This window comes from Netta rufina (assembly GCF_964035555.1).
Source record: "Netta rufina genome assembly, chromosome: 13".
Taxonomy (NCBI): Eukaryota; Metazoa; Chordata; class Aves; order Anseriformes; family Anatidae; genus Netta; species Netta rufina.
The window spans coordinates 2,311,670-2,339,363 of record NC_140136.1 but is presented as its reverse complement, the minus strand read 5'-3'; the positions used below and the strand labels follow the sequence as shown (position 1 = coordinate 2,339,363).

The following is a 27,694-nucleotide window of genomic DNA, read 5'->3' as shown; positions in this document are numbered from 1 at the left end:
GTTTTATTTGCTGAATCAACACGTGACAGCTTCCAAGGCTTCCACGGTTACACCAGCACGAGATGGGCCAGCGCGCCCAGACATCTTGCGGCTGTCGCTGGCTGCACGGCTCCAAGGGAGTGCTGCATTTGTCTCGTCTGTTCTGCTGAGCAGTGGCTGCAGATGCACCAGAATTAATTTCTGTCTCAAGTCCAACGGCTGCAAATGCTCCAGAGAGAGCGGACGCTGTGTGGGATTCAGTCCCCACGCAGGCTGTTCCAATTACGGCGCTACAGGCTCATTTTGTCAGAAATGACAACTGAGCCTCAATTTTCAGGCCGGGCCAGCATCCTCCCGTCACGCAGCCTAAGGATGGCCACCAGCACCTCCTGCACCAGGCTGTATGACCAACCTCCACCTGTGCTGGCTCACCCAAAACCCCAGAACCAGGAGAAACTGAACCCAACTTCACTCCTGGGTCAGTCCAATCTCACTGCTCAGCCACGACAGCCCCAGGAAGCCAACATCTCCTCTCCAAACCACCCCAAAGCCTCCTCTCCTTGTGCTCTGCGAGGCCAGTGGTGTGCAGGGAGCAGGACAGCTGGCCCAACCTGCCTCCTGTTCCTCGGGAGCCTGTCACTTCCACTCTGTGCCTTCCCCAGTCATCCTTAGCTTGGCACTGAGCACAACCAGGACTATGTTCCAGAGCCCTTGAGCGAAAGATGAAAGGAAAAACCTCAGACTATCGCTGCACAGACTGCAGCTCGTCTGATGCATCTGCTTCCCTCATCCAACTCTCTGTACTGGAGAAGGGCGGAGGGAGAATTTTTTCCCCGTGGCTGCAGTAGCAGTAGCAGTGTTCAGAACTATTCTTCAGCCCTGGCACAGCGCTACCAGGTTTCAGCGAAGGGGAAAAATTCTTTCCAGGCATGTATCTGTATTAGAAATAATCAAAAGGGGAAAAAAAAATTATAAAGTAGATCTGGCAAAAAGTGCACATTCCTTTCTCTGGTGGGGCCTTTGGACTGGAGCCCTGTGCGCAGATGCTGTGATTTTAAACCCACTAGTTTCAAACAAGAGAGGAAAGGAAAAAAGTCAAATGCAACTCAGTGGCAGATTCCCCAAAACTTTGCACAGAAACCCATGGATGTCACACACACAAAGATGCTGTCAGCCAAGTGAGCACTACAGAGTCTTTCTTAAGTTATAAATTAGTTGTTTGCACCTCTCCCATTATTTTTTCATGCAAGGCTCCTCCCTATCAAACATGTTTTTACCTTGACAATTAAATCACATGGCAGCCTGCTCTACTTAGTCTTTATTACATTCTAATTAGCCATGTAGGACCTAGTACTGCTCTCCTGAGAGCTGGCTCCCTGGTGATGCCCCTGCTAAAAGAATACCCATGGCACCCTGGATTTCTCTGCACAAGGACAGCCAGTGCCTTCTGGTGTCAACTTAAGTCATCACTTGCCTGCTGCAACAGACACGCTCGTATCCCATCTGGTGTCTCTATGGGCGAATGGCACAGCTCTGCTGCAAAGAAAGAGATGCTTTGAGAAGGGCTGAGTCAAGGAAGAAGGGATGAAAAAATCCGTGGAGTGTGAGCCCACTTCCTCCTGGCCTCAAAATGCCATCAGGTCTCAAGGCAGGACGTTTCACTGGTCATAAAGGGTTTACTTGTAGGACAACTGCTTCTTGGCTAACGTGAGAAACTGAAGTGGGGGATTCCACAAGCAAAAGAAAAACCTGTTACAGCTAATGCTAGAAAGCAAGACACTTCTGTAATTTCTATCAGGATTTACAGTGGCTCTCATACAGACAACCTATGGAAGGATTCCCAGGTTTCTCCAGACGGTGCAGCCACACCTCAGGGCTGCTGGCGCATCTTATTACCACTACCTGCATATTTCACAGAGGAGGCAGCAATCCCTCTTCCACAAGCTGGCAGAAAGGAGAAAAAAAAATAGATGGGACTGAGAAAACCAAGTTGGTGTAACAAACCAAAGAAGTTTATTATAAACATCCTTGGGGACAAGTTCTGGCCCCAGTAAGGGGTGGGAATTTGGGACTAGAGAACCATTGTAACGTGCAGTTTGTCTTCACAGCCTCCAAACAACTTTTGAACAAATGATGACAGTATTATATACCCCAGTCTCAGAAGAACAAGTGCTTGGACAGCAATCCTGTTCCTCAAGATCCTCCCATAACTTCCAGGGGCATAACAGCACATTGACCATTAACCAACCAGGCATATTGAGACAAAGCCCTGAGGAGTTCCAGGGAGCCTTCTGGATACGCTGCCTGCCTGCCACATCGGGCTGATCTCAGTGAGGCTAACCACTGCTCCCAGCACGTTTCTGCACTCACAGAACAGCCTCAACACCGTCTAGACTGAATCTTCATAGAATGTCTTTGCCATGGCGTGTGCCACTTTCACCACCTTCTTCTCCTTGGCATCTGGGCCCATGTTGCTCCGGGCTAGCTTAATCCAATACTGCTCCGTCCTGGACAGATAGTCTGCGTGCTTCTCATCAGGCTGAACAGATGGGTGCTGCTCCTCTCCTGGTACACAACGGGAGGAAGAGAGAAAGAGAGGTCACAAACAGCTAATGAAGTCAATCTGCTCTCCCATGTGCCAACCCGTCCGAGGCTACGCTTCAGTTTACGTGTTTAAATGTAATAACCTAAAAACCTCTCAGTAGCCAAAGAAACTTCTCCTATCCCCTTTGAGAACTATGTACTATGAAAACTTTGCTGAAAATCTGACCTGGATGCCAGCAAGTTTTGTACCAAAACACGCTTTATGTTAGTATGAAGTAAACATTCATCTTAATCATTACCTTCCTCATCTTCACTCTCTTCTTCAGAGCTCTCTTCTTCCTCTTCCCCGCCTTCTGCACCTTCCGTATCATCCTCCTCTTCATCCGACTCTGACTCCTCCAGCCATTCTTGTGCTTCTTTGTTTAGAAAGAAAAGAGAAGAAATAAATAACAACCTGCTTCCTACACCCAGAAATGTCACGGAGGGAGCCAGGGCAAGGTCAGACATGCTCCTTAAGAGTCCTGCTGTATTCATTTCCCTTGCAGACCCACACACTGTACAGGGCCTGGATCTGACAGGCAGCAGGGGACGGCAGGAAGAAACCTAATAGAGTCAGGAAGAATTAAACAGCACAGGACAGCTGCAGAAAACAAGCTGGTTAATGCCAATGCTGACAAGAGTCAAGTCTCCTCCCAAGCACTTTACAGGTCCACAATTACGAGATTCCTTCCTTTCTGCCCTTTGCCTGCTACACACATGTGGACTGCGAGCTTCCAGGGCAGGGAGAAGGTTAGAACTTGCCCCCAGTGAACAAAGATGCTCTGTTTACATGCCCTGGTTTTCAAAGCAGACAGACCAGAGCTCACTCTCTGAAGTCATTGCAAATCTCTGGACAAGACAGGTTTCTGCAGTGGTACTAATTATAAGACACTGCATATCCTGTAATTCCAAGCTATTTCTTATCTAGAAAGAACCACTGTTCATATCTCATCACCATCCCTTAAGGAAACTCCACAGGTCCTTTTTTTTCTAAAATACAGCACTGCCGGAAACCACACCCTGGGCTTTGCTACACTAAAGGCATACAGACATCCCACCACCAGAGCTTACTTGGATCCATCTCCACTAGCACTTTCCATTCTTCCATCTTGTGCAGGTCGATGCTGTAGAGGTCACTGAGGGTGAACTGGCGATCGCCCACCTCAAACATTCCCCCGTACACATAGAGAACCCCGTGCTTCACCGCCAGCATGGCATTCGAACGTGGGCACGGCTCTACTTGTGGGCTCAAGGCTCCATCTTCCTCCTCCTCCTCCTCCGATTCAGACCTCTCCTTCTCTCCTGCAGGCCCAGAGATCACCTGCTTGATCGTCATGACAGTCCCATCTTCTGCCACCACTTCTTTGACTATCTCCACTGGGCCTTGCGGGGCTTGCTTCTCCACTTCTTCATCTCCAGCTCCCTCTGCCTCAGCTTGTCTGCCACGTCTTCGCTTCCTCTTCTCTGACTTGGGTCCCTGTTAATAGGAACAAGGAGCAGAGGGAGACTGCACGTGAACTGTGTGCAGCTAACAGCTCATACAGCAGTTAATACAACACTGTGGATGCTGTTGGGAGGGAGGGGGGTGAATTCAATTATTTTTCACTAGAACTGTAAGTCTCAGGTGAGAGTTACAACCTTCCACTCAGCATGAACTTCTACCAGCCATAAAACAAACAGCAGTGAAACCCCTGGAGAACCCATGGCGTGGAGTTGCTGCTTCTATCAACAGCAGCACTGCTAGAAAGAGGGAAAACAACATTTTTGCTCTCTCTCTTGCAGCTGGGCACACACGTGCACGTGCACACACACAGTCCACTGTTCTATGACAGGAGCAAGAGAAAATAAGCCACCATTTTGTGAAATCGAAACAATTGCTGGGTGCTAAATTACAGTGCATTATCAGGAAGCACTCCAGGTCTTCAAAGTACCGTACGAAAAGGCTAGAAAACAGTCAGCTAGGAAAGCAGAAGCAAACATCTGAGTGGATGTTTGCCTGTTATTATGTGATTGACTTCTCCTTTTTGAGGACAAAGCCAGAAACAGTGGGGGTGGATAGAAAGAAGTTCAACCACGTCGTTTGCACCTTGCTTCCCCCCTGAGAGTGGTTCAAACAAAGCTGAAGATCTGAGGGCCGCATTTCTGAAGTACCTATGAGCCAAGGGTTAATATTCCATCCCTTTCGGCAGCTCATCAACAATGGAGAAAAGGGGGAGGCCATTATCTCAGTGCAGCACAAGATCTTTTCAGAATAGCTTTTACTGAACTAGCTCGCGTCAGACTTACACACGTGACTGGGAGCCGGCCTCTAGTAAAACACTGGAACTATGTTTTCATGCTGCTTTGCTTCATTTTGCATTACACAACAAGAGGGCACATGCAGCCTGACTCTCAGAGGAACAGGGCTGCCTCCTGAACCACTCTCACTCACAGCACAAGCATCAGGGCTCACCGGTTCCCTCTGTCCCCAGAAGTGTGAAAGCAGGGCATGGAAAACCCAAGGGGCTATGTGGTGGGGAAGGACTGCGAGGAAGTTGCATGGGGCCAAAAAAGATGCTACAAATGATGGAGGAGAAAGAACTGAAGACATCTGTATTATTTTTAAAACAAGACCTTTAGCTGTCCAGGAAACCAGCGGTTTTTCCCAATGTCATAGAAATAAATATCATTGAAGAAGTCCCCTTCAATGCTCTCCTCCTCTTCCTCATCGTGCACACCTCCAAACAGGAGGGAGCGGTTATTGGGACCCACTGCCACGGAGAAGCCAGACCTGGGAGTGGGTTTCACTCCAGACGGGTTGAGCCGACTCCATGCCCACTTCTCTGGTAACAGATAAAAACAAACATGAGCATCAGTAAATGGAGAAACACGACCATTTTCACATCTTTGGAGACCCTTCAGTTCTCCAGCAATCTTTGCAAGCATCTCCCTGATCCATTTCAGACACTCAGAACCGCACTGTGCATGCTCAACAATAACGTTAATCAGAACACCACTTGCATTTCCACTTCAATCACCCAACTAATCCTCACTTTTCTCCTACTCTTAAGAAGTAGTTATGTTTCCAATAAAAGCAAGCTCAGAGAGCTATCTTTACGGTGCGCTTCTGGAATAAAGGGGCTATTGAAAGGCATGTACACCTTTACAGGAAGGTGGACTTCAAACCAGGATTGATTAGAGCCCTGGATACCAAGGAAAGGTACCTCAGTTACCCCATGGGGATCACATCACACCAATTTTTTCCACAGGCCCCTTCTACTACAGTACCTTACCTGCCAACTTGCATCACTGCTCCCCAAGAACAAGCACAGTTCATTGTAAGGAGACCCAAAGTTTAAAAAAAGTACTCAGAAGAAGGCTTGTGCTCCAAGCCCTTTGCTTTTGCTCCAATCCTTTCTACCGTGGATTTAGAGTAAATCCCTAAAATGCAGGCTGGCAGAAGCATATGCACTGGCTAGGCACTGCATTTCTGAAGGAACCACAATTTCAAAAAGCTAAACTATAAATAGGACATAATGCAAGCAGGGTCTGGAATCCAGACAATATATGTGACCAACCTGCCTCCCCGAGTCCCACTTCAAGCTGGTTGGGTTTACAAAAATCAGCCACAGCTTTAACATTTTAGAAAATCAGCCCAAAGAAGATTGTTCTACTCCTTTAGCCTAGGACAGAATACTCCCTCTCCTAAGGGAAATTATGGAATTCCTATTTCTGAGCACACTCACAGATAGATGGGAGAAAACCACCAACCAACCAAGCACTACCCTTGGTGGTACGAGTATCCCTGTACTCAGTAATCTCACGAGATCATATCCTAATCTTCTTTCTTAAGAGTTTATAGATGGCCCATAACTACTAAGAAGAGCTTCTCAAAAGCAGGAATTTCCAGTGGGAAAAGTTCTGGAATTCCACGGATTTTCTGCCGAGAAACAGAAGAGCAGTGTTCAAAATGTCCCAGAGAACAAGAATTTCAAAATGTTGTTTTAATTCCCTCCCACACGCAAACCAAAAAAAGTCCCTAAAATATCTTTCCTTGTAGTTTTTCCTGAAGCTGCCTGTGCAGGCCAGAGCTTCTCACATCGTTACGCAAGGAGCCTGGAGACCCTCCAGTCCATCTCAGACTATTCCGGGGCCAATTGGGAAATGTCAACACAGACGATGCTGCGAGCTAGAAGTGATTCTCCAAGCAAAAGTACACCCCAACCTCCCTCCGCTAACTCTGCCAGTTCCTCACAGAAGTTTCTCAAGCAGCTCCAATCCCCGAGCTGTTGCACAGTGCCAGTGCTCCCATTTACATCAGCTCTGGAACCAAGTCACCTGGAGATGAGAACCGTGACTCCCTGCAGCCTTCGGTCAGCCAGCAAGCTTTGCTCAGCAGAGACAACACAGCCTCATCTTTTCAGGCTGTAAAACGGACTGGGAGAAGGGGACAGAAGAGTTGCGTGGCCTGCAGTCTGCAGAGGAATGAGGGGATCTCCCATTTCCCTCTGCAGAGCACAGTGGTGGGGAATGGCAGCCTGTATGTGTGATGGCCCACCCTCCTTCTGCAGCACACATGCAAAAAAGGAGGATGTAACTTCTCTAAACTCTCTCAGTAACTCCCGTTTCTTCCACTCTAGCTCTTCTTTTTTAAGCTAGAGTCACGGTATATAAATGCACTTAACTACTCCTGGGAAAAAAGAAATACTTAAATCAACTCATCTGCTGTGTTTAGCCCCAAAGCAAATACTGGGGCATAGTGCTCTTAATTAAAAGGGAAATTTTGTCCTGGGTTTGGGGCTTTTGGCCTCTTATTCAACGGAAGAGAGAGAATTTGCATTCACAGTCCTGCAGCATCACTTCCAGCACAGCCCTCCTAGCTGGAGCAGCAGCTTACCTTCCTCCTTGCCTGAACCTTCAGCCTTCAGCAGGAACATATCTGTATGCAGGGTGCCTTTGTCAACATCTTTCTTAATTCTCTGCAGAGAAGGGAAAGACAGGGACGTTCAGCAAAACAATTTCAATGCCCAAAACCGCAGAAGGCCCAACTCTTCAAGGCCTGGACAGTCACACAAATCAGGACTTGCCTTTCTGAGCTCACCACCCCACAGAAAAGCCCAAACACAGCCTGAATTTGTGTGTTCCTATATATCCCCACACTGACAAAGCACACATTGTGATAGGGTCAACGAGAAGCCACACAGGTAGTCACGCTGTGCCTCCAGAGCTCACAGCTTTAGCATTCAAACCAGGGCTACTTTCTGTGATGAGCAGCAGCAATGTGAATGCCTCAGGAGGGAAGGGAGGCAGGCAGAAGGGACAAACGGAGGCTGGTGTCTCATGACTTCAAGCACGCCTCACTCAGTCCCATCCTACAAGCAAGCAGTGGGAGACGTGTAACAAACCACAGGCACCTCCTGCCTGTGCCAACCGGAGCCTCCCTCTGCTCTGTGCTCACCAGGCTGCGACACATCCTGGGGTCTGTGGGCTCAAAGTCTGCAGGATGCGATGTGAGGGCAGGAATTTGGGCACCCAGGAAAATAATTATCACAGGGGATGATTTTACAGAAGAAAGGAAGGATGGGCAGCACCAAGGAAACCCGAGATCCTGCCTTTTACTCTGCCGCAGCCAGCATCAGGTGCTCTCGAGGGAGTAATTTAACATCTGTGCCTCTGCTCCTCTAGCTGTAAGGGAGAGCAGATACCTGCTCCAAAGTGCCACACACAACTTGCAGCAGGGCTCGTAGGCCCTCTGGGATGCTGAGCAAGAAGCTCCGAGCGTTTGTGCCACATCATTTGCACACTGAAGTTTAAGAACAGATCTGTGACCAGCAGAGCCCAGTATCCATCCCACTCCAACAAGAGGTGACAGCTCTGCCCCACAGCACGACTGCTGCTGTCATTAACAGTATTTGAGGCAGAAAAAGAAAAAGAAGCCCCACTTCCAGCCCTACTACAGGCAACACCAGCCAGAGCAGGATCAAGCCCCAGGTGAAGTAATTAAAGGCATCATTTAAAATGCAGCTTTCCCTTGCTCCTCTCACTGGAAGCCCCTGCACTCCAGTGCTCATACCAACGTGCACCATTTGAAAGCAGCGCTGTGCAACACCACCCTAGGAGGTAATTTCATAACGTCATTACCCACCCATCCTTCATGCACAGCTCCTGCCTCCTTGTCATTCCCTTCCTCCTGGGGGCGATGGCATTGCTGGGCTGGATGCAGGCAGCGGATCCTGGCAGAAGCTGGGAGGGTTGAGACCAGTGCTCCAGAAGGAGCAGAGCTTTGGGTGCATGCCACGGTGTCATCTTGTTCGTGCTGTACCCAACCCAGCGCCCTGCACTCAGCAGGTTTTGTTACTGCAGGCTACGTTGTGCTGTTATTACACAGCCCCCTGCTCCAGAAAGCACACCCTGAAGAAGGCTCTTAGGAACAGCATTCGGTTCTTAGAAAGGCAGAGAGGGAAGGGGAACAAAGTGTGTTTGAGGCACTGCACAGCAACGCTGTAACTCGGGTGATGTTGAAAAGCCCTGGGGAAGGCTGATAACGAAGCGCTGTGAGAAACAGAACGCTACTCACAGCGCAGCAAAAGGGAAGCTTCACTTAAACTCAAGCACCAGGGTCTGTCAGGGGAAATTTGTTGGGTCTTCTTGCTCTCTGCGTGCACATAAGCATCCCATCAGCACGCTGAAAGACTCAGTCTCCACGACAGGGTATCTGTGCTGGAGAGATCCTCTTCTCTGCAGTCACATCAATGAAGTCAACAACTGCTCTGTTCTGCCTCCCATCCCGCAGCCACAGAACACCAGGCACACCAGGGACAGGAAGCCTGCAGGATGAAGCATCAGTGACAGGCCTGTTTTCTGAGGAAGGACACACACAGTGACAACTCCTGCTGCTGCTGCCACTTTTTTAGCACATGGAAAACAAGCAAGGCAAGGTTTTGCATTGGTCAGTAGTCCTGATGCATCCCTAGAGGAGCTGGGGACACAGCTGGAGGGGCTCAGAGCCACCCACTTTGAGCAAAACCTTGAGAGCAGGCTGCCAGGGCAAGAAGGCATTAAAACACCTTCCAGGAACAGTGCTCTACGTACACCAATTTCACGGACTGGCAGTGCATGAATTGTGGCATCTACAGTAGTAGTTCTCAAGTTCCAGGGGCTGTGAGTCACTGCACAGAGCAGACACCAGGCTCTGACAATGTCACAGCTTTGCTGTCTCCGTCACGCAGGTCTTGAGCGGCAGAAGTCACCAGCGAGCTGCAGGCTGTGGACAGCTGAGCTACAGCAACCTTTTTAGTCTGACCCTTGCTTAAACACCTTTCCAAGCCTCACCTGAGCAAAGAGCTGTGAGAGATGGGTGGAAGGAGGAGAGGAGAAGGGAGAGATGGGCAGAGGGGCTCACAGCTTGCAGCACTGAAGCACAGCACAGCGACTGCGAAGTGCATGTCTGCTAACAGGCACGGAAATGGCCTTTTTTGTCTATTCCAATCCCAAGTAGGCTGCTGTTTGTCCTCAAATACGAAGCACAGATCAAGTTCTCATGTGTAGGGGCCACACAGGCTGAGGGGTGTAGATGCACAGCTGTCAAGCACAGCAAGATGAGCACTGCCTGCACGGAAGAAGGGGAAACAACATCTATTGAGAGAGCTGTTGGCTTCACTATCCTACAGGCTGCGCAGGAAAACTGCATCATTTTTCTCCCGAAAACCACACGGCTCCCTGTAGTAAACACACTGCGTATGCAACATGACAAAGCTTCTTGGGCTGAGAAAACCCCAATGAGGTGGAGTGGGAGTTAGTTATTTGTTGTCAAAGCGATGCCTGTTCTCCCCAGCTCACACTGGCTCCAAAGCAGACGCTCCAGCAGCAAGCAGTACGCTGCTACTGGAGAGATCAATCCCCTCGCAACCAGGACACCCACTTGTTTGCACATACAGGTAAATTAGCAAGTTAAAAGAGCTTTATGGGCTTTAGCTAAAAACCTCCACCTCCCGTAACAGCAAGAGCCATGCCTATCCCCCTTCAAAGAGCAGGGAAACTGAAGCACGGAGAGATGTTCGTGAGCAGACTGGGACTTGGGATTCCCCGTGTATAACCTGCTAAACATGGCTAATAAAAAGAGATCAACGGTGGCAAAATACATCCAATTAAGAGAAGCCCTTAGCAGGCAGAACTGCAGAGGGAACGCTTCCCACAAGACCTTGCCGTTCAGTCTCCAGCCCTGCCACGAGCAATCTCCCAGCAGAATCCACTTCAGCTTTGCAGAGCTCACCACTAAAAGAAGAAAAAAAACACATACTAGCCTACTTTGGCATCCAAAAGCCCTGCACACACGCAGTGCCAGCCCCCCCGTGGCTCGTAGGCTGCTTCCACCTGCAAGGTAGAGCAGCGTTAGCCTCCACCACCTCCCGGCTGCATTCGCCGTGCCAGTCAGGCACAGTGTGCTCACGTTGCCTAGCAATAGAGAGGTCTCGCTGCTTTATTCAGCCAAAAATGCAGCTTGCTGCAGCAAGCCCCGTTCCCAGCAAGGGAAACAGGCGAGGACATCTTTAAGATCAGCAGACGAGCGAGGCTGAGCATCTCAGGGGCTTCTGGGGTACGTTTCGGCAGGGCTGCCACCACCTTCAGCAATCCTGTAAGTGACCACAGGAGTTGTCTTTAATATTCAGTCTAGAAGTGATAAACATGAACACAAGGACACCGTTGTGCTAAGGATGGTGTTCTGAAAGTCTCAGGCGTGCTCTCGTTCAATTTGTGCACCAACATCTCACCTCAGCAGCACTCAGGGTTGCCCAGCTCGCATTTCCTTTTTCCCCACTTGCGCCCTGGATATTCACTGTTTGAACATTCAAGGACAGCAAAATCGAGTGGCTGGCACAGGCAAACATGTCTGGGTACCAGGGCTCTTGTCCTGCCTCTGTCCACGAGTACCAGAGTGCCTCACACACACCCCGTTTGATCTTTTCTGCTTCCATTTCCCCAGCCAGGGATGATTCAGGTCACATCACGGGAATTTAGCAACACAGTAATGCCAGTAAAAGGCATTACTGAAAACCAACCCTCCGTGGTCAGTTCTTTGACCAATTCCAGCATAGGAAGGCATGGACCAAACCTCTCTGCTTTTCCCTTCCTAGCTCACAGCGCCTGCTGCCCTGACTGAAGATGGGCAGATTGATGACTTGACCGGGGAAACATTCTGGGCTGCAAGCCAACAGTGGTTCTCGGGCTTTATAGGGCCCTGACAGCCAGCCTGGTACACAGATACCTACAATTCCACCCATAACTACGAATCTCCTGGGCTTACGTCTCTTTTTGTTTTGGCAACACGCATTATTCCCCACCACACAGCTATTTTGGTACAGCACTTCAAAGCAGATTTACAAGGGCTAATGGGACCACGGGATATAGTGCACCAGAACTGCCCACCGCAGTTTGGTGCCTTTGCATCTCAAGAAAGCTACAGAGAAAATTCTGTCCAGTGCTTGGGTCGGTCTGTAGCTTGGCTGCACCGTTCCTGCCCCAAAATTCACCTGGGCTGCAGAAGACACAAGCAAAGTCTTTGTTAGGAATGGCACGGCAGAGAGCAGCAGACTCAGCTCGCTACATTACAAAGGAAGGAGATGCATAACGAGTGCTTGTTATCATCTAAAAGCTGTTCTCCAAGCTGGAGAGGAACTGCATCCAGCTCTTATCCTCGCACAGTGCCCTGCATAAAGGCTGAGTGCTTATTTGTCACAGCAAAAGGCTGAGGGCAGCTCTGCACTCCCCTATCCCTTCTACTTCATTTTTATAAGCTCAGAACTACCCAGAGCTGTGCAACAGAGCCCACCCTCGTAAAGCAGAGCAGAACCGCAAACATGCGTCAACTTTTGTGTTTCCACAGGGCTCGGTATGCACCTGAAACCCAGCTACTGCCAGGAGCCGTAAGAGATCCACACCTGGCAGAGCATGCAAGCTTCCCCCAGCCTCGAGAGTGAGGGAACGAGTCAGAGACAGGAAGCAGACAAAGCCCTTTTGGGTAGAAAATGCCTTCGTATTGTTACTGCTATTTAATCAAATGCGCCTCTGAGGAGTTAGAGCCCTAAGCGCAGGCCGTGAGGAGGCACAAATGCTTCTAAATATACAGACAGACTACTCTCCTCTTCCCCTGCTTTTCTTCTTTGTTCATTTATTCACATCAGAAGAACAACGCGTCCTCCTCCCCCAGCGATGCACTGCTGGAAGCGATGCCTTTCCACGGAGACAGCAGCAGCAGGATCCGGGTCTTCAGTCTGCGTTCCTAACATTAAAAGCTTTCGCAGGAGCCTTTTGCTCAATGAAATATTTACTTCCTCCATCCCAGCATGGAGACAGGGATACTTGGTCAATGAGGACATATGGTCTAAAGGCCTACCCGGTATAAATTACCGTGATTAACAAAGCAAGAAGCAGAGCAGAGGAAGCCTGGTGCTCATCAAAAGTCTTCTTTGGCTTATTGAGTTTGCTAACTAGTGCTGCAGCCTTAACTCTTTCCCTGATCCAAGAAAATGCGAGGCTCCTGCAGTGCTGCCACACAGATGAGTACTGCCCAAGAATGCCTTAAGTTGGCAATAACCACTACCATTGTCAAAAAATGCTGTTTCTTCCAGTTGCTTATTCCTACCTCCGTAACATCACCTCCTCATGCTGGATTAGATTAGAAGGAAAACTATGTTAGTTTTAATCAAGGTCGGCTCCTCGGTCAGGACAACTGAATGAACAAAGGGACAGTTAGAAGACAAGAGGCCACTTTTGGTAGCAGTACTGGCTCACAACAGCCTGAACAACCCTGTGTATGAACACTGCAAGGGCACAATTGCACAATTGCTCCAAGCTGGCACACCCACAGGCTAACTTGCACTAATTACCAGTGGTTTTTGGACATCTGGCAGCTGCCTAAGGAAATATCATCAGCCAAAGCAGCAGCAAGTTATGCAATGTGATCACCAAACCTTGCACTGGAGACAACACTTGTGAAACAGAGCAGAGGGAAGAAGCAGAAGAGATTTGAATTCCACTCTCCCACACGCTAAGCCCACTGCTCTCTCCTAGCACTCAAAGCACAGAACCCTGCAACCACCACAGGTCAAGACCATCGCTTTGGCCCTAATTAGGCAATTTGAATTTGTCACATTTCAGTTTTCATTTTAGCCCTTTAGCTTTTCCACCAACTGTTCTGTTTGGTGTTTGGGAAGCGCTGCACTGCCTTACCACAAAGTCCCTCCTACCTGTTTGGAGTAGCCTCCGTAGATGATGACGCTGCCCTCAGGAGTGGTAGCCATTTGACATCCCGATCTAGGAGCAGGCGCAATCCCTGATGGAGACAGCTTGCTCCAGGTGAAGGAGTCCAAGTTGAAGGCATATACATCATTATAATAGATGTAGTCTCTGCAGAGGGCAAATTGGCACACCGTGAGGTTTTGCAATAGCCATCATTTAGGACAGGATAAAACATCACTTCAGGAACAGCACCAGGAACCTCTGAAGAGGTGCAACACCTTATTCAATTCTTTGCATTTATGGCTTTTTCTCCTGCTGTAGCCATGGCAATACACAGAAGATTTGTTCAGTTGAAGGTTACTATTTCAGTGCAACAATACGCGTTTAACAAAGCTCCTTTAAGCAAGACCTCTCTGGGTTCTTTTTTTACCTATGTTATTCCTTACTACAACAGAGCTTTCATCAACTCTTTCCAGGAAACACAAACCAAGGTGACTTAAACCAGAACACAAAAAGATCAAAACAGATTAATGCTATGTCTGTCTAGGGGGTGAGGGAAACAGTAAATATGTATATACACACACACACACGCTCTCTTTCAACTAGCCAACTCACATACTGCTAGTGGAAAATGCCCTGCACCAGTTAAACTGCCAAGCACTTAGCCAAATCTAGGATAGGCTTTACAACTTGTGCTGTGCTCCCAGGGACTGCACTTATGCAGCTTAGCATCTCTGAGAAAATATGTAGCTCAGCTCTCTTCCCAGTCCCCATGACAGAGTAGCTGTGACCTCACACGGTATGCTAGAGCTTACTGGGGAAGATGCTTCTAGGAAGAGAAGGCTCTTTGATGGGAGGCAGAGGCCAAAAGGGATGTACTCAGCTTTAGTTACGAGGATGAGGAGTTACTTCAGTGATTATCTAAGTGACACAGTGGTTTCTCCAACACTTGAACGTTTTAAAAACAAGATCACTTCTCTTTCTAACATAACAATACAGTTTGCTAACTATTGCTAAGGAAAATCCTTGTATTAAAGCCCAGCTTCCCGTTGCGTGTGAAATTCTGTTGTTTCTGTTGCAGAGGATTCAGTACTTCCAATCATCCCGCAGTAACCCACCTTGCACTCTCATGGAAACCTCCAAAGAGGATCAGCTGTCTTTTGCAAGCAACCATTCGATGCCCACTTCTTCCAGAGGGACCTCCTGATGCCCTGAAAGACAAAGAAATTCCACTCATCAGCAGAGTTCCCTTTCCTCTTAGTGGGCCCGTCCAACCATGGGGGAACTTCGCTGCCTTAACACAGATGCATGCTTTTTTCCAGAACAGTACGTGTGCTCTGCCTCTAACACTTGGTATTTGCCACACAGGCATTCTGCAGTAACAGCTTTATTCCTAGGGATAAGCCATCTAGTCTCTAACAGTACCCAAGATTTGAAGTCTTTTCTGCTATGACTCAGGAGGTAATTTTTCAGGAGAGTTTAATGATTAGCAGTTAACTCCCACAACTGCAAGAACAGCACTCCAGACAGAGATGTTTTCTCTAAGTACCAGGTAAGAGCCAGAAACTGGCTCTGACATCCACTCTCCTTCAGTGTCATAGGAAATGACCTATCCACACCATCTTCACTCACCTACCTGCAGCTAGGATATACCATCAAGCCAGTGAGAAGAGTGTAAATCACTTCAATTTCCTCAAGAACAAAGGCACTGCAGCCAAACAAGTTATCGTTATTATCTTCCTTATTACAGGAGCATCGCTGCTCTGCTCTATTCAAGGCTGCATGACCTTTCAGTTAAATATGCCACTTCCATTTCCAGGAACAAGCAACATCACCCCATCTGTCACATCCAAAAGCTTCTGGCAAAGCCAGGCAGCTGGCAAAGGCATTCCTGAGAGGCAATGAAGATGCACCTTCCTTCATGTTCATCCACAGGCAGAGCTTCACAGGAAACAGAGAACAAAGAAGCCTTCAAGATCTCTCAGAACAAAGGAAACTTCAGGCCAAACACAGAGAAAAAAGGGTTTTTGCTTTGTGTGTTCTCTGCCCCAGGGATTAATCTGTCACATTTTCAGCCTCGCTGAGGAGCCTCCCAAAGCACTCACAGTTAGCACCACCTAACCCAAAAAGATTTCTCGATAGGCAGCATCAACACGTGTTAAATGGTTCCAGGAGCAGGGCCTAGAAGCCTGCTCTGCACTGAAAACAACAAAACCTAAACCCCCAACCCTACTGCTCTGCTTTTAACTGGCAGCGGGTAGCTGTAAAGAGCAGTGATAGATTTCTGTGGAGAGAGAAAATGAGAGCCCTTATTCACCATCAGAAATGACAATCTCACACCAGCCCTAATGAAGAGCTCCAAGCAGAACAGCAGCATTCGGGTACGCCTGAATTAATATTGATTGCTTGGACTCTTCATTCTAACAGAGAGTAGGGTTTTCTAGGCAGTTACTGGATTTTTAAGTACCACCCTGCAGAACATCACCTCTTGTATTAATTTCATCAAGATCTGAAATCATTTTCTCTTCTATAACAAAGCTTCCATGTTATTATTCCAGAGGATGGCACCTTTTAAAATCTGCTTTTTTTTTTTTTTCTTTTTTTTTAAAGGAAAGAAGGAATCAGAAATCTACATTAACAATAAAACCTTGTTCTCAGAGAACATCTTCTGCCTTGCTTCTCAAACACATTTCCTGCAAGTCAAAAATCAATTCTGAATGGTAAAACGTTTATTCACTGATGCATGTGTTTTAATAAACAAGTTCCCACAAGCATACAATTAACTCTAAGTCACAAACAAAAACATCCAGGCTGGGGCCTGATCCGAATTCAGAGAAGTCTCACTGGCACCAGCATCAATTGCTCTCAATTATAAGGCACTTCTCCACTTTCCTTAGGCAAGCAATACGAGCTACAAGAGCAGATGCTGAAACAATTTCAGAAGGCCTCATCCTGCGCTCTAATTTGCCATCTCAGCTTCCTTGGCTTCACCATTACACACCGTACAGGAATCAGCTATAAAGGCCTGTTTATACACTTTGATTTAAGGAGGTGCCCTCTACACTAGCAACAACTGCTCTTAGAAAGTATTTTTACATAGACCAGTTCATACAGGTCCTTCTTCCCCAAACACAGCGCTGTAAAAACGCATGACACAGCCAAGCAAGAGTGGCAGCAGCAAACAGCCACGCTGCCACTCCACAAGGAGCCTGCTGCTAGCTTGAAGCCTTGATTCCCGAACGCAGACTGTCTCTTTTTACCTGTGTCACTGCTCATGGCCCAAAACAAACATTCTGGAAATGGCTTCGCTGACTTTATGATTAATAGTCTACTTCTTGGGGTTGACACCAGAAAGCAGACATGTGGGAGGGAGCTGTAAATTCTCCAGACTTTTTTTAAAAATAGATCAAAAGATAAGTCTGGATAAGGACTGGCTCTACACATGTAAGCAGAAGTCTGATCAAAACTGCTCCATAAGGAATTTGCTTTTGCTTGTGGAGTTACTCTGGGGCTTATAGTAATGTTACAGACCTGAATTCAGCCCCCAGATTCAAGAATTAATGACTTGTATGTCACAGTGTCTACAGGCTGCGTGAGTGAGCTACCTTTTAATTCATTCCTCCATCCAAAGGAAGTTCAGAAGAATCCCCATACCTTTCCATTGGAAAAAATAAAATAAAATGATGATGATGCACAGAACATCCCAGTAAATGGGCAATTCAGTACAAGGCATTTTTATTCTCCAGTACACAAGGCAGCTGAAACCCAGGACTTCAGTGTTCTGTATTTTATGGTTGTAAATGCAAACGACAAGTATTCTGTTCATTGGCACGCAGACATTACACCCATATGTTTGTATACTTATTTAGGAGGTACACAAGTGAAAACACAATTGCCATAAGGCACGGAACCCCCAAACCAAATCCTTTGCAAAGTCAATCAACAGTCATACATTTGGATCTTCATCTACCAACGAATAAGCTCACAAGCTCAATTCTGGACTGCCAGAGGAAGTCTGCACCAAATTACCCGTTTCTTCTTTATGCACCAAAGCACCTTTCTACCTTGTGCTGCAGGATCTGATCTTCCTGGTGACAAAGAGCACACGAGCAAGAACAGTCATCAGTCATAAACAAACCTGTGCTGAAAGGCATCCTGCACTGCAGCGACTGCTCCACTTCTCTCTGTAAACAGCGTTAAACATACGCTTGTGAAATGCTACCCTGAAATATTTATAGCACCACATCTCACCAAACTGTGAAGTATCATCAGCATTCCAGAATTAAAGGCAAGGGAGCTATCCAGGTTCATAAGCAAGACAAAGAACTACACAGAGGAGGGATCCGCCAGTTCCCAAGTACAACCCCAACGTGTGACACTCCCCATCTCTCTTCGAGGGAGTGCACGCAGAGCTAACAGAGATGTTCTCTCTAGGAAGGAATGAGGCAATTAGGTTAAAATATTGCTTAGCTCTAAGGCAGAGTAACAAACTTGTGCATTGACGCAACCTCATGGATCACAAACATGATAAGGTGGTCCCAAAGTCAGTTACTGGCACGTCTTCTAACCGGCTGGGATTTGTTGCATTTGGGCCATCTTCATGCACACAAAATGCAAGTGAATATAGCTGCCTGCAGTTTTTAACGGTCGAGCTGACTGACAGGACTGTGGCTCTGCTCTAGGAGATACTGGAGATCCATTTCCCCAGCAGCCTTTGTGTAGACATGGAACAGGGGTGAGTTACTCAAAGTTTTCTCTTCAAAAAGTGTTTTACAGTCAAGCTTCTTACGGCACCAGGACGGTCTCTGGCACAAACCGTGGGCCAGGAAGGACAACATGGTTGTCTAAAATCTAAGGTGTGGGGATGGAATATCTAGAACGAAGTGCAATGCAGTATATGTTAAAAATCAAGGGTTTCAAAAGCACAAAAAATCCCTCACTCAACTCAACAATCATCTCTGTCCTTTCTTCTTCCCCTCCCCAAGCTGACTGTCATCATGATGCTGTATGGAAAAACAGAGAGGCAGCAGAAACTTGATTTTCACACTCAGCCAGGTTAGCATTAAAACAAAGACATCCTCTCACAGCCTCCTCCACCAGATCCCTAATTAATGCAGCTCTTGGAGCTCTGCCCGAGGACGGGGAGGAGATGCACTTTGTTTTATTCGAACACTGGAACCAGGGCATGAGTGTTTTCAAAATTATGGCAAGGCTGAAAGACAGCTGTCCACCCAAATGCCCCAGGAAGTTCAAACGGAGTTGATCCTGCACGGGGCAGAGAGGAAGGAAAGATCACCTCCCCAGGGCACTTTCACTCATAGGATTTACGATGCTCACTTCAGAAATGTCAACCCATTTACCTACTAAGAGACAGCAAAGCATCACTGTCTCCAAATGCATCCTTCCACTGTGTCACGGCAGCCAACGTGATGTGACCACCAGCACCCAGGGACGGAAGGCAGCTCTGGGTGGCTGGAAAAGCACAGCACCTAGAACTTGCTTCTGCTTATCACAGGGGTAGGAGCTCACCTCACCAACCTGTTTCCCTCCTCACTAACCATAATAACCCATCACAAGCTCCGAACAAGTTCTCTTGCCATGGTTTAGTCCACCTGGGGCCAGGGACTGCTGGCGGTGTCCTGCAACTTGCAGCACGTGCAAACTTCATGCCCTGCTCCAGGGTGGGAGCAGAGGCTCTTGCAGTACACCCAGCATCCCTGAGGCTATTGTACCACATGAGATAAGATGCAGGCTGAGCTGAGCCTTGTAACTACCTGATTTCATCTTTCCAAGCAGGTCAGGCACTGCAGCATTTGGTTCAGGAGTGGATAACCCTAAATCAGCTCTACAGCAACGCATCTGCGAATGCACAGGAGAACAATTTGTGCCATGGCTGGTGGAACTAACGAAGCCTCATCTGGATTCTCTGATGGCTCACAAGAAACAATCTCCCGCCCTCGCTCTCCCTGCAGCTGGGTATTAACACTGCTCTCTGGTGAGGATTTTTTTCAGCCCAGAGTTTGGTTGAAATGTCAACCCTTTCTCTCAGCAGGGACTCGATGGGGATCATCACTTCCTCTCCCCCGCCCGCGTTCACGAAGCTGGTAGGGCCGTAATACATTCGAGCTCCATCCCCTTTATTTGGCTGAGGCTGAGCAAGGGATTCAGAAGTTATTTTGGGGGAGCCGAGAGGGGTACAGTCACTGTCATTCCGTCAGCTTCTGCCTCACAACAACAGGCAGAGCAGCCTGCACGCTGACAGCTCTTTTTAAGCCTTGCACCTCTTACAGAGCCCTCCATCATCCTGGAGAGTTGCTCTCACCCCCACTTCTCAAAGCCAAGCAGGGCTCACTAGAGTAAACCCGGCTTCCTGTAACATGACAAATTACAGCTGCTATTAGATTAACGCTGCCAGGTCTGGAGCCAAGAATCACACTGACAGACAGGAACCAGCCGCTGAGGAGCAGAGCAGTTTTCCCTCAGCCTCCCAGAGGTACTCAAAAGGATGATCCCCAGACTCTCGCAGAGCTACTGCTGCCAGGATACTGCGCTGTGGAGCATCCTTTCAACCCTGCATGGTTTGGACTCCTTGGGATTTTTCACTCTTTGGCTCCCTACACCTTCCACGCCAGAGCCCCTTCCGTGCTACGTTAACATTAGCAAAATTAAACCTCCCAATTCCCCTCGTCAGGCAATCCCAGTGCTCCCATTTTACAGGGGGGTGAAAGGCAGACAGGCACCAGGCACGATGAGTCACTGCGTGGCCTCAGGCATGTGCCAAGGCAGAGCCAGGGTATCCATTTCTGCATAGCTCAGCCCTGAACCACCCTCTCGATTACCGCACGAGAAGAGACAGGGCACAGATGACAGGCACCTGCACTTTGTAAGCAGGGCAAGAATTGATCAGCCCAGGCAGATTTAGGGCTTTCCATCAGAAGCAAGAACAAGGAGTTCACGCTCAGGAGCTTGAAGGGTCAAACAGCAGATGAGTAAACATTTAAAAGCTGCTGCTTTCCCCAGTGGCACCTCAAGGGTCAGCTGTGCAGGAGCTTCAGCCTAGCCAAGGCTGCGTTCTGGCTAATTCTGCAGCCAAGACAATCCCAAAGCCCAAAAGAAAGTCTGAGTCAAAGTCAGAACTAGAGCCACATCTCTTGCCTCTCAGTTTTACCAGGTGACCCACCAGAACTCTTCCTCTCATGTGTAAATATGAGTGAGCAGAAAAACCTAGAAGCCAAAGGTTAAGGAAACATTATCAGACTTTGGGCCAGATCCACAGAAGATATTTAGGTGCCTTTACTCCTGTCAAACGTTCCCAGGGCTTCTGGCACATACTTACCCTGATGGGTCTAAATTACTGGTTCATCCCAAGGAATCTTTAGACAGAAAATGCCAGTTATCAGGAGTGAACTTGGCTTTATGGAGAAGACAAGCTGTCTTCTCAAGCAATGGTAAGACTGGGTGAGATCCTTTAAGGTCTAGTACAGCCCAGCCACGAGCACAGGCCCCGATGGAGCCCAAATGGAGCAATCACTCGTGTTTTCAAGTTGGATACCTACACTCAGCATGGCTAGGAAGACACAGTGCTGTTCAGGATACTTCCTTCCTTCAGCTACATAACACCCAAACACACCCACGTTCCAAAAGTCACTTAATAAATTAAATGGCTTTTGTCCTCAGTGGGCTTGGAGCACATCTCCCATTTGCACTTCTTTCTGGAGGTTGTCCTCTCCACTGTTTCCAGCATGGGCACCTCTGTACTCGAGGGACAGATGGGAGATCACAGCACCACAGCAGGAACCAAGTTCAGACCATGCTGACACAGTTCCTCATGAGGTCAACACCGTTGACTCGAGAGCACACCACTTACTTGATCTGCTCCCAGGTCTTGGTAGCCAAATGCAGGACCCAGAGATCCTTGTAATGGTAGAACTGCTCCCCATTGGGAGATGCAAACTCCCCGCCGAACACCCAGAGCTGCCCACCAGCTGTGGGCACCACCGCTGCCTGTCAGGAGAAGAAGGAAGAACAGGATCAGACTAGAGTGCAGGAACCAGAGACAGGAGAACATTATCGGTCAGAGGCACAGTTGCCATCAAATACCAAGGAGTAAACAAGTACTTGGCAAAAGCAGCTTGCTGGGACTGAATGAAGGGGAATTTTAAATGTAAGCTCCTCGTTGTGTGGCACACCTTCCCCATGGCACAGGAAGGTGAGCCAAGGAACTCACTTTCAAGCTTCTCTAAGAAGTATCTTGGGATTTGGTTTAAGAACATAGTTCAAATCTTTCTGTTCAGCAAGGGAAATCTCTCCACTGCTAAGGTTCAGCAACATTTCACCCATCCTTTAGTCATGTGAAAAGCATCGTGCAGTAGCCATACTGGTGGATGATGAACCCCAAGCCATCAGGGGAACAGGGGCGCTTCCTGAGTCTAAAGCGCATGTAACATCCCAACACTGGGCAGGCACAGTAAGGCAGGGAGAAGTCTTTTGGAAAAGGCCATGAAGTGCATAAACGCCCTTTACACACCACCATTTTTTGTAGATTATGAAACAAAAAACAGTTCAGAAGCCAAGCTGCAGTGCAAGTCCAAACCTGACGCTTTCCAAGACCTGAAAGGCATTACTGCTCTTATCTGAAGGAAGAAAATAAACACAGAAGGAAGTGTGCAGTATTTGAACAAAAGGAGACTGTTACTGCTTTGACTGAGGCAAGCAGCAGAGAGAAGAGTATCAAAGGGATTTGTTTTATTATTTTTGCACAGAGCAGCATCAAAACACCCTGTTGCCACACAAGCTGACAGTTACGAGGCAGGAAGCAGAGAGCAAGACTCCACTTAGCTGGAATTATCCGCATAGGGACTACGCAGCAAAAGGCAGGAATCCCAAAAAGGAATCTAAGCTTTTTTCCGCACTTTTTTTTTCCAGGGTACCCTCACGAATCAATATTGTTATCCCAATTTATTTTGAAGGGCTTCATTACCTGCCTGTCTTTTCCAGCAAGCAGCAAAGATTTCTAGCATTAAACGTATGACCATGCCCTGACACAAACCAGCCCGTACATGCTACAATTAAACCTGACACAACACTGGGTGTGTTTGCAAGCAGGGTTTGTGGGAACATGAAGTTACCTAAGCAAAGGGGATGCACGCCTGATTTTCAAGGGTATCTAGTGATTACAAACTTAAGTGAAGGTACAGACAACAGCCTGCTCATACTTGTGTGTGACCTTGTGAAGAGCTGGCTCTGAATTCATTACACAGCCAGACCTTTTCCTCAAACAGCTCAAACTGACAGCAGCCATCCATGGCTATTCTCCTGTTCTGTTGAGCTGATGTAATGAAGCCAGCTTAAGTCAGAGGACTGTGTGTCAGAGACCAGAGATGACAAATAAGACTGAAAACATGCATAGACATACTCCTATTTACCTTTAAGCTAATGCAGAAAACGTGTTAAAAATAAAGTCACAGGGAAGACAACAAGCCATTCAGCTGAAGAGGCTGAACTGTCTCCTGTGTGACTGTAATTAATTATCAGACAGAAAACTTATTGCTGAAGCACGACTCCTCTGGTATGTTTCTCATTTTATATCTGCTGTAATCCAGTTGCAGCTCCCTGATGCACAGCCTGCTCGCTCAGCTCTGATCCAGCTTCTAGACAGCCACCTGCTGGCTACCAACACACAAACAAGAGCCTCTCAACTCCACACCCACCAGGCAACCTCCTTCCTTTTCACCTCAGAGAATGAGTATTTGAATTTCTGGCCTTCTTGTGGAGTTTGGCCACCGAAATCAAGATTTTAAGCACCACAAGGTTGCCCAAATATCAAGTCAAAGACTTTCTTTTTAAAGAAAGCACACGCAGCTCAGAGCAAGACTTTCATTTAGGCACAGAGTGACAAAGGTATATGAACCTATCCAGGGTATGGGATCTTACCAGGAAGTTCTAAAGAGCTTTGGCCACAGGTAGGAAAATAACATTCGCATCCTGTATGGCAGCTTTTCAAATGTACCAGTCACTGTACCAGTCACCCACTTGCTGCAACAGGCAAGATAATCTATCTGACAGCTGGCGAGGGCCAAAGACCTGCAAAAAATACAAGTCTCTGATCCAGTTTCTGTGTGCAGGTGTTCACATAAAGCAAACAGAAACAAATCCTTCCACATCACAACCAGCCAGCAATGCTCATCACAGAGTCATCAAAGAGGTAAGGTCTAGGGGAGTTTCATGATATCCCAGAGAAAATTCAGACAATTTTGTCTGAATTTGCAGACACCGAAGAAAAATGGCCCACGTACCATGGAAAAAATAATCACAAGCCAAAGGCAGGAGACATCACAGAGCATCTGGGACACTTGGCAAAGCCCAACTGCTACGTGCTAGCAGGGATACCTGACACTGATGGGTCTTTCACACTGCTGGAGTGGTGGGATCTGTAGTGCCCAGAGAGGCAGGCCTGTCGACACTAATCATGCACAGCCACTCATAGCACTGTGGCCAAATTCTAAGTTACACCTGACCAGCGTTTTGAAAATCCAATGCTATCCTGGAATTTTGGATGGTTGAGCTGGTTCCCATGTAGTGCAGCACAACAGCCCATCTTCAGAAGAGCCTCAGCACAAGAGAAATGACACCACTGGCAGCCCATTACAAAGGGAATGCAGAGAGGCCAGAAAGAAATCCTTGGTAAGAAAAATAAGTCTTTAGGACAACATTAAAACAATTCCAGCTGCTGCTTTGGCACCCTGCACCTTACCTGGTGAGCACATCGTCTTGGGGGTGGGTTGGGGATCTCTAGTTTAGTCCAGCTGTTCTTCCTGATGTTGTAAACATACAGTTCATTATAGAGGTAGGTCTGTTAGAGAGGAAAAGAAAAATAGAGATCACCACAGCTCTCTGTTGGACAGGATCAGTTTGTCCAAGCATAGGCACCCCGAGGGTTATCTGTGAGTTAGGCAGAGAAGGTACGCAGCTCCAGCTTCCCATTCAGATTTGTGGAATCACAGCATGATTTAGGTTGGAAGGGACCTTATCAATCATCTACTTCCAAGCCCCCTGCCATGGGCCAGGACACATTCCACTAGATCAGGTTGCTCCAAGCCCCATCCAACCTGGTCTTGAAAAGCAACAGCTCACCAGCCTCCATCAGGCAGGGAAGGAGGGCAACAACCTCCTCCACTAGGCTGGACTGTTCCTTCCCAAACCCTTGGTTAAGGCTCTGACAGCTTCAGGTATCAGTGCTTAAAAAGCTGGAGCTTAATACAGCTCCGCAGGTTAAAGTTGTCCAAACTGCTGCTCAACTCCAGAGACAGTAACAGCTTAAGGTAGTGAAGCAAACAGAATTAGTTTAGCACATCACATGGGATGATCCTCAGGGGGCAAATAACACTGGGAGGCTTGAGTTTTCTAACTACAGTCTGCACTTCTCAGGACTGAAAAGGCCAATGTGTCTCCAGGAGCACAATAAACACGTGCAACTTGCAGAAATTCAGTAAAGCATTCCCACTTGCAATTATTTGCTGCTGTACACATCTCCAAGACAAGCAAACCCTTGCCAGCTGCAAAACTGCAGAATTATCTCGCTTTGGAAGGTGGAAGGCTGAGATTCTTCAACAGTTATCAAAAATGAGGGTCAGAGATGGCTACTATTAAGTCTGGAGAAATTATGAAGCCCTGAAATATTGATGCCGAGACAATCACTCTGACTCCTTAATGGGTTCTAGCATGTCTCCTTCCTGCCAACTGTTCAGGCATGAGACAGTATCACAGCAGAATTAAAAGGCTATTTTGCTCTCATTCAGGGACGAATACATATTTTATGACAGCTGCTTTGAATCTTCGCTTCAAATGAGACCCATGCAAATTACAGTAAAAGGCAGGGGGAGTGCAGAGGAAAAAAAAAAAAAAAAAAAGAAGAAGAAAAAATTGAAGTATACATTACTTTTTGGCCATTGAAATATTCACCTCCAAAAAGGATCAATTCGTCTTTCTCAGGGTGAGCAGACAGGGAGCCATTCAGCCTGCAAACAAAAGAAGGATGACCAAAAGAGTAGATGTTAAGACTTGTAAAACTCAGAAGCTTGCAGCCTTTAACTCAGCTAGCATTAGCACCTCAGCCCTCTAGACACAAAAGTCTCTCCATCAGCTGCCAAATTAGTAGGCTGTGATATTCACCCCAGGGTGAAAAACTCCCCAAAGAAATTAACTTCTTAAAAACTTTCAGCAAGATTAATTTGACACTGTCTGAAACCTTCTCCTATTTTAGGAGCACACGTTACACTGTCATTTAACATGCCTTCTGACGTGAGCTCTTGAATTTTAATGTTGGCGTGTCGAGAACAAAAATTAGTTTTATGAGGGTACATAACTAAGTAGAACTGAGCTGTCTCACATCAACTTATCTGCATCATTCTTCTGCAGCCACCACTGCTCACCACTCATCCCACCAAAGTACTATTCACTGTTTGGAGACTGACTTGTCCCTCCATATGGGGAGGAAAAAGATATCACACAGAGGGGTTTTTAACAAGCTACATCAAACAGACATACAGAACCTAGCACCACCCAGGCCTACAGATCAAGTGTCTTGTCCCTCACAGCATATCCTTGTGAATCCTTTCAGCTTCCTAGCCCAAATCCAAAGGTTCCTCTTAACTCTCATTTTGCAAAGCCCTTGAACTTACTAGTGTTTTGTCTCCTTAGCTGTACTGGTGGGATGATTAAAAAGGGTTTTTAAGACTAAAAAAAATGTGTTTGGTCACATTCTTAACTCAGGGATTCAGTATACCATGTATTTTATAACTCCAGGTATCAGCCAAGCCAGACATCATGCTCTCAGCAAGTAACTTTACATAAATAGATTTCATCAATAGCTGTATAACTGATGGCCAAAGTCCCACACAACCTCTTACCTGGGTGAGGGCGGTGGGCAGGCTGTCTCAATTACTTGGGTCTTTTTAGCATCTAAACTCTGGAATTCTGCTATCAGGGCTTCAAGATCCTCCTGAAAATAAAAACAGACATAAGTTCCTTCATAAGCACAGAACCACTTGCACACCATACAAAACCAGTGTTCGCTCCCTCAAATATATGCTACAACCCAACTTGTCATCTTCTTTGTCTGCAATGGAAAACTGCCCAAAATGCATGGAAAACTCTTGTCTACTGCCAGTTTATACTTTAGCTGGAGTGAAACCTACACGTATTTTTACTTCCTTCCAGGAAATATTTCCTTCCAGGAAATAAAAATTAGATTTAAATCTGCCTCCAAAGTTGCAGACACACCGAGCATTGAGGGCACAAGCAGGCCGGCAGCTAGGGGGAGTTTCTGATCCAAAGTCTCTCCGACAGCCCCGTGCTCACCACCTCCATCAGCCAACCCCTCCCTGGCAGCAGCTGCATCCCAGCAAACTTCCAAAATCTGGGGATTTCTTTCCCCCCTGCAGCCTGGCAGCAGCTCTCCCTGCAGCCAGCACAGGCACAGCGCCGGCGCCTTCCCTGCCTGCAGCTGTGCACAAGGCTACACTCACGCAGGGAGCACTGAAACATTTTCCTTTGCTTTTAAGGCCCCGAGAAAAGGCTAGGGGAAGATGGAAGGCAATTTAAATCACCATTTCTCGTTCTCGCACCCTCCTTTTTCCCGAGGTGCCCTCAGCCACGCGCCCCTCCACTTTAGCCCTCCCTTCCAAGGCAGCAGTGCCCACAAAACCCCCCAAGCCCCTCAGCGCCCCTCACCTCCTCCTTCCTGGCTCTGCGGGACACCTTCCTCTCCATCTTGGCCGCCGTCTTCTCAGCCCCTTTCCCCTTCTTCTCCCTCTTCCCCTTCTTCCCCATGGCGCTAGGCCGCGCGGGGAGCACCGCGCTCGCCTCGCCGCCCTCGCCGCCCTGGGTGCACCGCGGGGCGGGCAGCGCCGCCGGC

The 27,694-nt window shown here is 47.7% G+C and overlaps 1 protein-coding gene across 1 annotated transcript; it reads right to left on the bottom strand.

Annotated features, from left to right (window-relative positions):
• Positions 1–2,030: 2,030 nt before the first annotated feature.
• On the bottom strand, positions 2,031–27,694 carry KLHDC4 (kelch domain containing 4). The gene is made up of 12 exons (XM_084294866.1): positions 27,511–27,694; positions 26,688–26,779; positions 25,718–25,796; positions 24,533–24,631; positions 21,647–21,783; positions 14,898–14,990; positions 13,788–13,947; positions 7,439–7,520; positions 5,176–5,384; positions 3,634–4,039; positions 2,823–2,939; positions 2,031–2,544 (listed from the first exon to the last, which is right to left on the bottom strand). The coding sequence occupies exons 1-12, from the start codon at positions 27,607–27,609 to the stop codon at positions 2,369–2,371; spliced, it is 1,749 nt and encodes a 582-aa protein (XP_084150992.1). The 5' UTR covers positions 27,610–27,694; the 3' UTR covers positions 2,031–2,368.

Excerpts from the sequence above, each read along its gene's own strand:
- KLHDC4 (XM_084294866.1), bottom strand. The coding sequence starts at position 27,609 with ATGGGGAAGAAGGGGAAGAGGGAGAAGAAGGGGAAAGGGGCTGAGAAG. Across the intron at positions 25,797-26,687 it reads TGCCCACCGCCCTCACCCAG|GCTGAATGGCTCCCTGTCTG; the intron begins GTAAGAGGTTGT and ends TTTTGTTTGCAG. Across the intron at positions 24,632-25,717 it reads AATATTTCAATGGCCAAAAA|ACCTACCTCTATAATGAACT; the intron begins GTAATGTATACT and ends CCTCTCTAACAG.